Source organism: Helobdella robusta (assembly GCF_000326865.2).
Source record: "Helobdella robusta unplaced genomic scaffold HELROscaffold_24, whole genome shotgun sequence".
In the NCBI taxonomy this organism is placed as follows: domain Eukaryota; kingdom Metazoa; phylum Annelida; class Clitellata; order Rhynchobdellida; family Glossiphoniidae; genus Helobdella; species Helobdella robusta.
Window position 1 is genome coordinate 2,617,163 of NW_008704261.1, and position 13,530 is coordinate 2,630,692.

General features: G+C 31.0%; 2 protein-coding genes across 2 annotated transcripts; both read left to right on the forward strand.

Annotated features, from left to right (window-relative positions):
• Window positions 1-5,199: 5,199 nt before the first annotated feature.
• Window positions 5,200-5,976, forward strand: HELRODRAFT_172843 (hypothetical protein; the record flags this gene model as incomplete). Its single annotated transcript, XM_009019477.1, has 1 exon — window positions 5,200-5,976. One exon carries the CDS (start codon window positions 5,200-5,202, stop codon window positions 5,974-5,976), a length of 777 nt encoding a protein of 258 aa, XP_009017725.1.
• Window positions 5,977-9,862: 3,886 nt separating this feature from the next.
• On the forward strand, window positions 9,863-10,024 carry HELRODRAFT_136290 (hypothetical protein; the record flags this gene model as incomplete). Its single annotated transcript, XM_009019478.1, has 1 exon — window positions 9,863-10,024. A coding segment is annotated over one exon (162 nt), but the record flags the coding sequence as incomplete, so codon positions are not given.
• Window positions 10,025-13,530: the final 3,506 nt, after the last annotated feature.

Here is a 13,530-nt window from a genome sequence, read left to right on the forward strand (position 1 = left end):
ATTTTCTACCACAAAATTTTCAATTCTCAATTTTAGCTTTCTCCAAAACCTGGCCTAATGATGCCACATTTGCCATTGTTAACATTCCAAACTTTAATTCCGTTTTTCAAAATCGTCAGAATAGAATTGGAAGTGGCGTTTGTTTTTACGTAAATTTGATCTCCATTTTGTTGTGTTAGATAATATTTTTGATCCAAATGATAATATTGACACGCTAACCATTGAACTAAACCCCGGCAAACATTCAATCATCATTAGCATTCTCTATAGACCACCCAACACAAACGTTGATTCATTTTTTGAATATTTGATTGCCGGCATAGAAAAATTATCAAAATTTTAAAATGTTTACCTTGCCGGCGTCCTCAACATTGATCTCTTAAAAAACGATGCGTATAAGTACAGCAATACATTCAAAAACATCTTACACTCATGTGGTTTTTTTACCTCTCCAACCCGTGTCTCCCAGGAAACTAGGTCCTTATTAGATAACATTTTTACAAACGATTTCTCCCCTCTCATTTCGGGAGTCATTCAAGTAGATATTTCGGATCATTATCCAATTTTTGCGCTACCCAAACCAATATCATCTAAAACTACACAAACCCCCATAGTTTATAAGCACGCATTTTCAGATTTCAATTTAAGAAAAGTTATTAGGATTAAGTTATTGTTTTTATTACTGCTGGTATTAAATAAACGTTTGACGTAATTTGCGTTTTAAAGTTGTTGTGTTCATCTATCGGAGATCTTGAACCTACGGATAAATGAACTCTTGACTATCGTTGGAATCTAAAACACGGTGTTGGGGATTTAGCGAGTACTGAAGCTATAACATCAGTCTTGGTAGTTACGAAGTCGAAGAGGTCAGGGGCGTCATTTCAGATTTTGGTTGGGGGGGGCGAACTTATGTGGTCTATGACTTAGCATGTAACATATATATATATATATATATATATATATATACATATATATATATATTATTAATAAAGATCACGGCGTTTCTTACAGTACTCAATCTATATAATTCTCCGATCTACCAAGCTTAACTTGTTAATGCTATTAACAAAATTCCTATTTACAGAAGATATCATTATCTACATGTATGCATGCATATAGTACTATTTCGACTACCTAGTCTCGTCAGTGCAACATTATAATAAATTTTGCATTTGTAAAGTTTTTAAAATTTCAAAATTTTTAAAGTTTTAAAATTACTAAATTATATATCCTATATATATCCTTTTTACAAAGAATTTAAAATTAACACTTTTATAATTTATAAGTTTAATTTTTTTCTTTTGTAATTCATTTCCAGATGACCTCTTTCTACAATATAATCTAAACTTTTTATAAAATTTATTACAATATCCAGAAAAAATAGTTATTGTTATTTGACTTACCAACTTGATGATTTAAAATATTTTTTATATCATTGATAATTAATTTAATTTAATCATTTATTATTGATTAGTAGTTTGATCAAATTTATTAACGAAACTGAAACAATTTGTATTCAAACTCACCATCACTCTTTATCTTAAAAAATGATATAAATTGACTTCCAGCTAAATCAAAATAACATTAATAACAGCGAACGCGACAGTTAATATGGCGACAACACAACGGTTTTTTTAAAACAGAACATGAATTATTGTAGGAACAAATGAAATAAATTGTATAGCGCTTGACATTTAAAAATTTAAAAAGCACAATATTTTGTATATATAATTATAATAAATTATATAATTTTATATAATTATTTTATAGTGTTTGCAATTTAGAATTTTGATTTCTTGGGGGGGAGCAACTGCCTCCCCCCAAATGACGCCTCTGGAAGAGGTTACGACACTGGTGTTAGAAGTGGGATCTTCAGGAGATTACACACTGGTGACGGAGGTAAGATTCCGATAGCTGAAAGCTCACTGCAGTAAAAAATACCAGGACTAGAGAACTCAATGTAATTAGTCGGACAAAAAAACTTAACTACTGACTAATAGTTGTATTCCGTGATTTACTTGTCTGTTAGTTATTGTGCTGTATTGTAACGATTTAACGATCGAACGAACGAGTGATTACGGCAATACACACAAGTGATTGCCAGCACTGTTTTCTTTCTAATAAAGTCATCTGAAATAAGTCTGCTTAGGGATCAAGAATTCACGTAAAGAGAAATAACCAGACCCTACAAGCTCAAGGGGTCGGTTAAAACAATATATATTATGACATTACCATACATATACCCAGGTTTGAATTCTCCTTACAGTAACGGAATGTTATCGAGACTGTTGGGTTTGGTTGTATTCCTAACTTTTTTTCTCAATTATGGAACCGGTTTCAAGGATCCACACTAGAACCCCTTCTATTTTCTCCTCAACGTTTCGCCTTCAACCAAATGCGTACTGTTCGCAGACGACACCAACCTTCTTTTCACTTCCAACAACCTACCAGATTACTCTGAACTTATCAATCTTGAACTCTAAAAATACTTTAACTGGGTATCCAATAACAAACTAATCATAAATTATTCGAAATGTGCATACATTATTTTTGACCCAAAAATACTCACCAACCAAGCTCCTAACCTAAACCTACTAATTAACGGCGTTCCTATAAACCGCACCCTGTCAACCAAATTTTTTGGAATCACCATCACAGAAAATCTTTCATGGAATTCTCACCTACAAACTACCTCAGACAAAATCAACAAACTCACAGGCATCTTCTACAAAATCAAATATAAACTCTCTCTTTTTGCTCTTCGCACGCTTTATTACACATTCATCTACCCTTATCTAACCTACTGCATCACACTATGGGGAAATAGTCCAAAAAGCCACCTGAATAACCTAATACTCTCTCAAAAAAATCAATACGTTTAATTTTTAACCTCAAACCCAATTCCCATACTAAACCCTTCTTCCTAGCAAAAAAAATTTACCACTTAACTTCATCTGTTTTTACCACAAGACTAACAGTCTTATTCGGTCTCCGCATATTCAACTTCATAACTTTTATTCACTTATTTGATATGTTGTTGATTATGAATAAAACTTTGAAAATGAATTGAAAATATATATATATATATATATATATATATATATAAGATATATATATATATATATATATAAGATATATATATGAAAATGTTATTATACCATACCTATACATCATTCGGTCACATCGTGACTCACTACTTTCTTACAATAATTATCATCATCATCATTTCATATCTATAATGTAAATAAATTAGCAAATTTAAGCAGCAAATGAACTTTCAAAATCGGTTGTACTTGCTGTGCGTTGTGGAAAATGCGTTATACCTATAAATCATTCTGTCGCATCGCTATATTGGCCGGAAATCTCAAGTTAAGGTACGTGACAGATGAGCTCTTTTCGAAGTAAGCATCTTCGTTAGATTAATAAATATTAAAAACAACTTTTCTCAGGGTCATAGAAAACGCTTGAATGGATGGAGTTAGGTATTTACGTGTGATGGCTCAATGATAGAAGGCGTCTGGTCTTGCTGCTGCAGTGACTGGGTTCGAATACAAAGAGATCCCGGCCCATTATGTGCAATATGTAAGTTGCGTATATTTCAAGCGTATTCATAAGAGAGTAACCTTTATCGTTGTATACTTGTTTAAACCTTAATTTAACGCAAAATTTAAAACTAAAATTTAAGTTTATTTCAACGTTTTGTATTTATAATTATATAGGGTAATCATGATGAATAAGTCGTTAAGCTCCACTCACTTTTTTGTCACTTATTACATGCATAGAAACTAAACAGACATTGATGGAAAGATGTAAAACTTTAAAAGTGAAATTAAATTTTAAAATAATTATCATGAATTAAATTACAATTTTGTAAAATAGCTTTAAATTAATCTTTTTTCATAATTAAATGATTTTACGACACAATTTACGATGCATTTTAAAATCTCCATAATCAACGAATGACAGTACACAAATCCATTCTCTTATTTAAATCAAATAAATTATTTAAAAAACTTTCAAAACGTTATAAAAAAAACTTTGCTTCGGTTGTATAAGGAATAACAAAGGCATTTTTGCTATTATTTTATATTTCATTTTAAAGTCTTTGTAGCTTGACGAATGTCCCTTGGGCGGCTCTGTTATCAGTGAATTTTTATTATTTTATTATTATTATTATTATAAATGCTTTTCAAATAGAAGTGGAAAAAGTGATGCCTAGAGAAATATTGGCCTGCTCTGTTTTTTTCGGAAATATTTGAAATTTGATCTATTGGTGCAATAAATTTATTTAAAAATATATTTTATAAGCGCATTTTAATTTAAAATCCGTAGTTGAGTTGGTTTATGTTTAGGGATGTTCGAAAATGAAATCAGCATAAATATTTAATACCCGTTTCTTCTGTTACTTCTTTAAACGATGAAAGCACTAGCCTTGTAAAAGTTGCAATAAATGCTTTTCAAATAGAAGTGCTGGTTGTTCTCTGACAGAAAAAGGCAAGTTGTTTCAAAGAGGTGCATCTGAGGAAAACCTTACTGGCAACAAGAAGACTCCCTGAACTGTTGATGTAAAAGCAGTAATTTGTCAGTACTGTTAGATGCAATAAAAACCTTAACATATGAAACTAATTGAAATTAATGAAACAATTATGAAATAATTGAAATTATTATTAAACTAACCCTAATTATCTTTTAATTTAATTGCAAACAGCCCTTATATTAGGACTCGTGATTAAAACTTAATAAAAAATTTCCTGACAAATAATTTTTGTTAATTATAAGAACATTTTACTTTAAAGTTCAGAATGTAATTGTTAGACAAAGCTGAGGACTTGTGCTGTGCTGAAATAAATAAATTAAAAAAATAAAACTAAAAATATTGTCACGACCCAGAAACGAGAATTGCGCAATACGAGACAATTATAATAATTGTGTGAAAATTAACGTGTGTGCAAGTGTTTGTTTAATATTTACTAACTTTGACTTATTATTCTATGGAGCAATATTTTTATTAGTTGCTATAAATAAAACTTTATTAATATTTACTAACTTTGATTTATTATTCTATGGAGCACAATTTTTATTAGTTGCTATGAATAAAAATTTGTTGGTTTATGGGGCACCATATATAAAAGAGACAGTGCATCAATATACCATAAAGTTTTGTTGTAGTTGCCCATTCGAAATTTTATCTCCTATCACATGGCTGAACTGAAAATTAAACTGAACGATGCTGACGACCACACGCGAGCTCAGGTTGCTTACATCACATTGGATTACACGAAAATGTTTTTAGACAAGTTACGCTTTGAACGATTACGTTTGAGCGTGAAAACTTTGCGAGAAAACGTCAGCGATCATCAGCTGAGCAGCGAGGACATGTTCGATTTCGCCACAGACATGGCATCTAAAGTGGGAATTATAGAGAAAAAAAAGTGGGTGCGTAATTTTAAAGAACTGCCGCTCCAGAAACAATACGAAATGATGAAAACACTACAAGACACGTTTTACAACAGTCTACCAAAAGAAAGTTCCACTAAGATAGAACCTTACAGAAATAATTTTTTTGAAGGAAACATCATCCACACTGACGTCTACTACATTGCCTCTGCCAACATCAGAAAGTACATATTGCCGTATGTTAAAGGATGGTTTTTGAACGAAACCTGCCCAATCTGTCTGGAGAATTTTCAGGAAGGCTCCTTCTTGCTCCAATTTCCGTGTCAACATTCCCTGCATAGTTCCTGCTTTACTTCGTTAGATGACTCACAAGACAACTGTCGGCATCTTAAATGTCCGCTGTGCCGAAATGAATTTTGGATTTATGTGACGAGAGAAATAGACGTGGTGAAAAAGTCGAATGTAGGTGGACGTCTCACTATGGATATCTATCTAAAAACAACTGCTGCCACCAAACAAATGGATGAAATGCTGCCTAGAGAAATATTGGCCCGCCCTGTTTTTATCGGAAATGTTTGAAATTTTATCTTTTGGTGCAATAAATTTATTTAAAATTATTTTTTATAAAGGCATCCTAATTTAAAATCCGTAGTAACGATGTTCAAATATCTATCGTTGAGTTGGTTTATGTTTAGGGATGTTCGAAAATGAAATCAGCATAAATATTTAATACTCGTTTCTTCTGTTACTTTTTTAAACGATGAAAGCACTAGCCTTGTAAAAGTTGCAATAAATGCTTTTCAAATAGAAGTGCTGGTTGTTCTCTGACAGAAAAGGGCAAGTTGTTTCAAAGAGGTGCATCTGAGGAAAACCTTACTGGCAACAAGAAGACTCCCTGAACTGTTGATGTAAAAGCAGTAATTTGTCAGTACTGTTAGATGCAATAAAGACCTTAACATATGAAACTAATTGAAATTAATGAAACAATTATGAAATAATTGAAATTATTATTAAACTAACCCTAATTATCTTTTAATTTAATTGCAAACAGCCCTTATATTAGGACTCGTGATTAAAACTTAATAAAAAATTTCCTGACAAATAATTTTTGTTAATTATAAGAACATTTTACTTTAAAGTTCAGAATGTAATTGTTAGACAAAGCTGAGGACTTGTGCTGTGCTGAAATAAATGAATTAAAAAAATAAAACTAAAAATATTGTCACGTAACATATCAAACTAATTAAAATTAAAGAAATAATTATGAAATAATTGAAATTATTATTAAACTAACCCTAATTATCTTTTAATTTAATTGCAAACAGCCCTTATATTTGGACTCGTGATTAAAACTTCATAAAAAATTTTATGACAAAGCTGAGGACTTGTGCTGTGCTGATATAAATAAATTAAAAAAATAAAACTAAAAATATTTTAATATTTTATTTATATTTCATTTTAAGGTCTTTGTATGCTTGTTTAAACCTTAATTTAACGCAAGATTTAAAACTAAAATTTACGTTTATTTCAACGGTTTGTATTTACAATTATAAATGTAGCTTAACAAATGTCCCTTGGGCGGCTCTGAGTTTTTTTTTTGGATATTCTCAAACTCCTTACTGGCAATGCTCCTATGCCTCGAAAAAAACATCCAAATAGGAGGACAATTGGTTATCGGTAAAATTTAATCATTTTATTATTATTATTATAAATGCTTTTCAAATAGAAGTGGAAATTTATCTAAATTCTTTTGTTTATTAGCGCATCCTAATTTAAAATCCGTGGTAACGTTTTATTCACGAATATTCAAATATCTATCGTTGAGTTGGTTTATGTCTGGAGATGTTCGAAAATGAAGTCAGCATAAATATTTATTACCCGCTAGACTGTTAGAAGTTAATGTTGACAGAGCACACACGATACAGCCCAGTAAAAAATTACCTATCAATATATCTTGGAAATCGAAATTAGATAAAGTAATATGTACCGACAAGAGAAAGCAAGGTTAACAATGAGCATGTAATGTCTAAAACGATGAGATCCTTATGATTGTTGATATCGGTAAATGATCAAAATTAATTCAAATTGAGTTTGAAGATTTTGGAACAATAGATGAAGTTGAAGGATTGTTAGGAATGTTTTTGGACATTTTGCGGCTTTCTTTTATATAGATACTGACCGGCTTTGTTTTTTGCTTTAAATATAACGCAAAAATAATTTTTGATAAATAATAAGTTACAGATATTTTGTTAAAATATAATATTACAGTTTATAATTAATTAGATAGTTTTAACTGGCGAATTGTTTTACGCATTGTCCACCTTGCTGGACATAATGAGCGCAATGATGTAATTGCAGCAAAGCTTTATTAAAAAAAGAAAAAACAAGCTGTGTCCTGTTGTTGATTTGTTGATTTTACTACTTCTACTATTCGAAGCTATTTGAACTTGATGGATGTTACAAGCGGTGTACCTCAGGACTCAGTGCTGTTGTTCATTATTTTCATCAATAATATTGATAGTGGGATTTATTTTAAGATAGTCAAATTTGCGTATGATACCAAGCTCTGTGCAGGATGAGAATGTAGAAAAACTGCGAACTAATCTAAAAAAAAACTTCACCAATGTGCGAAAGACCGGCAAATGTAATTTAACATAAAACTGCAAACTAATCTAAAAAAAACTTCACCAATGTGCGAAAGACCGGCAAAAGAAAAATGCTCCATCATTCACATGGGGACAAAAAACAAGCAAAATATATTGAAATATGGATACAGTCTCATCGGAAAAAAGAGATCTTAAAATAATTGTAGACAAAAGTGGGGAACCTACCAGGCAATGCATAGAAGCAGCAAAAAAGCAAACAAAACGCTTGGCATGATAAAAAGGACGATTGTTAGCAGAGGTAAATCAATAATGTTAAATCTATTTAAAACGTTAGTGCGACCTAAATTGAAATACTGCAACTGACAAAAAACACAAAAGATTTGGAAAGTGTTCTAAAACGGACAACCCGGATGATTAACACTTGTGAAAGACTTTCATATGAGGAAAGATTGAAGAAATGTGAATTGACAATTTTGGATAAACGTAGGACTTATTCAAAGGTACAAAATCACAACAGGTAAAGATGAGATAGATTCGTCCCTATTTTTCCAATTTACCGAAAGTAGAAATACAAGAGGGCACTAGTACAAGCTTTTCAAAAAAAGGGTAGAAACAATAAAAAGAAGATTTTTAGCTCGATGGTTATTGAACATTGGAATAAGCTAGACAAAAAACTGCTTTTACAACGCAGAAGTTCAGTCAGACTTAAAAGATTGAGATTTTAAATCCATAATATTAGTTAAAATCAATCCATCCAGTGGTTCTCAAACATATATCTATTGAACCACTATAATTCTTGTTATTTTGAGTTTATTATTAATACTAGTAATGTTTATATTAATAATAGTAATAATAACAACAATTATCATTTATTAGCACAAAATTCATGAAATTAATTTCAATTATGCGAGCATTTATGCGTTCCAACGATTTTTTCAAACAAAGAAAAACAATTAAACGTGAGGTGGGAACAATTTTTTATGTGACATTTGATGGTCGGTTGAAAAATCCATTGTTATACAAAAAATTGACAAAGAAGGAAAACATTTTTAGAATTTTAACAGCAGCTTTTGAATTTAAAAATATAATTTGTATTTTGACGGTTTTGCCGTTAAATGTTTGAAAAAAGGACCAATTTTGACCACTTGACAAAAAACATTTAGGAATAAACTATCGTGCCCAGGGTCGGCTACACTTTGTTTTAAAAAATTTTGTAACTTTTACGACTTGTTCTCGTGAAATCAAATAAAATCTATAATTTGTTAACTTGTTTTTTTTAATGTGGCTTTTAACAATTGTTACGTTGTTAATTCGGTTTTCGACCAACTCGTTAGCATCAGCAGTTGCCAAAAAATATGGAATGATAGGAGAGCCAAACAACCTTATGTGTTTTGTTTACCTAACAACCTAACAAAGTAATAAATAACATACGATTGTTACAGGAGTGTTCCACCGAATGTTCTCATTATGTTTCTCTAGCAAATAATAACATCACTTGCAAGGCATTCGACTACATATCCAATAAAGGTAATGATCCAAGTAAATATTGTCAACTGTTTCATTTAAGTTGGGAAGTTCATTTCAAAAACGTTTTAAATAAAACGCATTGTCAAGCGTATGAGGCAAGTTTAATTTTTTGCTTTTATTTGCTGATATTTTTTTGCTATGATAGAGAGCCACTAGAAAAGAGCCACTAGATCCATCCGTTCTTGTTTTGGTTTAGAGTGTTGTGACAGATTAAAAAAAATGAACTTGCACTCTTTGAAATATCAAAAAAGAAGAGCTGACTTAATTTTTTATATAAAATGTTGGTGACCTATCCTGATGCTGATCATTTAATTCTGTTGCTCAGTTGTGACGAAAGAACAAGAGGGCATCAAAAAAAGTTACTTTACAGGTCTTTCCCACCAAGATGTCAGAAAATATTTTTTAACAATGAAGTTGTCGCAGACTGGAATAGACTTCCACAATCCTTGATTGACTCTCCAAATATGTGTGTTTTTAAATCTCGTTTGGATTTGTTTTGGGGTTACGCTAAATTTTGTGTTTGAATTGATAGGTATGAATGGATTGAATTGATACTTTTAGACTATCAGTATGATTTGACGTGAATGCTTATGGATGGGTGTGAATGATGAATGATGGATGAATACGTTATTGGTGCAATATTTAGTACGCTCATTTATTTTGTGAGCAAATGTTAATATTTAATTTATAGAATTGCCCCATTGTGTTTGATATTTTGAAATCATAACAAAATATGTGGGTGGGTATATGTGTATATTTTTTTATTTTAAGGTATCTGGACACATTTTTTTTTGTTTTTTTAATAAGTTTTAGTAGAATTATTTTTTTATATTGTTGTTTAAAATGTATTTTTTCTTTGTAAATTCGGCAATGGGCAATTGCCCGTGCTTTGTTCAAATAAAATAAAAAATAGTAAAAACATCTGTCGAATAAATATTTTGATAATTTGGAATTTTTTTTATTTTTTTTTCATTTTGCCTCTTGGCTATCCATAATGCTTTGTTTATGTTTCTTACCTGATCTACTCTTTGATTATTTTTCATTCATTGTTGTAAAATTTGAAAAATTAGCATGCCAATGGAGTGTGTAAGCTCCGTGGACAATTTTTGTTACGTTTGTGGTGAAATCACCTTCTCATCACGAAAAAGAACTATGACACCTATTCTGAAGACTGCCTACCAGCATTACTAAGATAAACACTTGTTCGGTTACACTGCGAGAACTGTTGAAAAAATAAAACAAGATCTTTGGCTTTTACTGTTCCTATGGTATGGAAGGAACCTACAAACCATGCAGATGACTGCTATTTTTGCTTGACCCGTTAAGGCAAGTTTGTCTATGAAAAAATTAGGAACAGTTAACAATCCGAATCTTCCATCAGCCATTTGACCTATTCTACATTCAGACGGTTTACCAGTTCCTAATTCATCATGCAGTTATGAATTATAAGCAGAAAACGAAGACACAAATGAAACAGAAGAAGGAAAAGAAAGCCAGCTTTCTACATTAAATGATTCTGATTTTGTGTCAATAGATGATGCACCACACAGATTGAGTCAAGCAAAATTAAGTGACCCTGTTCGAGATCTTGACTTGTCACAGGAAAAGACAGAACTTTTAGGTTCTAGATTAAAACAGTAGAATCTTTTCCAATCAGATGTCAAAATTTTCTATTTCAGAAAACGGCAACAAAATCTTATTCGTTTTTTGAAAAGAAAAATAACCTTGTTGTTTGCGTTGATATCTATGGATTAATGTATTGTCTCAATTTGAACTCTGATCCAACTGAATGGATTCATCTAAGTTAAGCTTAAATGAATCCATTCGATTCATCTAAGCTAATCTTGAAAGCTGTATTACTGCACAATGGAAATCATCTTCCTTCTGTTTTTATTGGTCATACAGCTCACATGAAAGAAACTTATCTAAATATGAAAACTCTTTTTAACTCAATCAATTAAAACAAATACAAATGGAAAATTTGTGGTGACCTAAAAGTTATTGCCATACTTTTAGGAATGCAATTAGTCTATTCCAAATACTGCTGCTTCTTGTGAATGTGAGACATTATAGACAAAATTTCACATAACACAAAAAAAGGACTGGCCTGCAAGAAACCTCAACAAAAATTAAAAAAATGTTTTGCTAAATCACTCGTAAATCCAAAAAATGTACTTCTTCCATCCTTACACATTAAGCTGGGTTTAATAAAAAATTTTGTTAAAGGTGTGAACGAAGAAAGACAGGCTTTTAAGTATTTAAGAAACAAATTTCCAAAACTAAGTGATGCAAAAGTTAAAGAGGATATTTTTGTTGAACCACAGATACGTGAACTTGTGAACAAACCTGCATTTGATAAAGTTTTGAAGGTGCAACAAAAAAAAATTTTGGAATTTCTCAAGGGTGTGATTTTTGGATTTTTAGGCAACAGAAGAGATGATAACTACATCCAATTGGTAACAGTACTTCTGCAAAAACTTGAATGTAACATGACCTTGAGGATTCACTTCCTCCACTCAAATTTAGACTTTTCCCCCTAGTTGGGGGCTGTTAGTGATGAACATAGAAAAAGGTTCCACCAAGATATTTCTGTAATGGAAACAAGATATCAGTGAATGAAGCTATGCTTGCAGATTACTGTTGTTTTATATGTAGGGATGCTACGTAGCTCGCATAAAGATCGCGTGAAGATATTCCATAATGATCTTTATATTTATAAGCTTTCATTGTTCAAAACTATTAGAATGTAATTTTTATTAAAAAACTAAATGCACTTTAAATATTATTAAAATAAGTAAATTATATGTCATATTGCGAATAAACGAAAACAAAAATTTTCTGAAACTTGAGCTAATAAAAAAAATCTTCGTTTGCGTTTTCGTTTTTTTCACCCCAAAATTAGTATAATTTGATTAAAGAAGTTAAAGATACAAACAAAATTTTTTGTTGTTGCCCAGTGTAATTATTGGTATTACCTACATAGTCAAGCCAGATAATGTTTGTCATTTACTCCAAAACCACTACGAGTTGGGATTACAGAGTGGAAAGTATTAAAGCGGTAATTTTTTAAAATCCGAGAATTTATAATAGTGTTTCGTGAAATCCCAATTAAACCAAAAGATGCCAAAAGTAAGAGTGAGGCCAATTCATTACTGAAAAAATTGAGTCATTTCTTTTTATCTTATTTGCTATTACACGGTATTAATTGCTTGTCAAAGTTAATAGAGAATCAAAAGTATTGCAAGATAAAGATGCAATATAGATGCCGCTTTTACATTGCTTGACAAACATTAGCTAACCGTTTTTCGAACCAATGGTGACAAAGAAAGTACTGAAATCGCAGAAGAAAACGATATTGCAAATCAGTGTAATGAACGACGTACAAGAAAAGTCAAAAAGTTTCTTGACTATGAGGATACAGAAAAAATCTTGGAAAATGATTGGAATATTTCTTAATAATTGTTAATCTTCTTTTTTTTTATTTTGTGTCTTATCTTTTCAGGATGTTGGCGACCATCTACCTCCACAAAATCCGTTCTTTAACACTTTGTAGTAGTGGACATGTGATGGCATTTACCAATTGACACAAGAACTTCACAAATGCAATTTGTTGTAAACCGCGATCTCTCCTCCCCTCAATATTTCCAATAGTTGTTAAATTTTTGTCCCTTCATTTCGCATGATGTGAACAAAATCTTTAATTGCCCCGTTGGATTATTTTTAATAATTTCTTCTTTTCATGCCCGGACTGTTTTAATACATTTTTATTGAATGTATGAGAGGTTCAACTAATTTTCATTATTCTTCTCGAAAACCACATCTCAGCAGCATTAATCTTTTTTTTCCATTTTTTAGACTCAGAGCTGTAAGTTACACAGGAAAAATGTAACTCTAACAGTTTTATATTTGTCGATATTCTGATTTTACTGTTAGTGAGGATGTTTTTCATTTTAGAATATGTATCCTTTGCCATAGCTACCTTTCATTTGATATTCACATC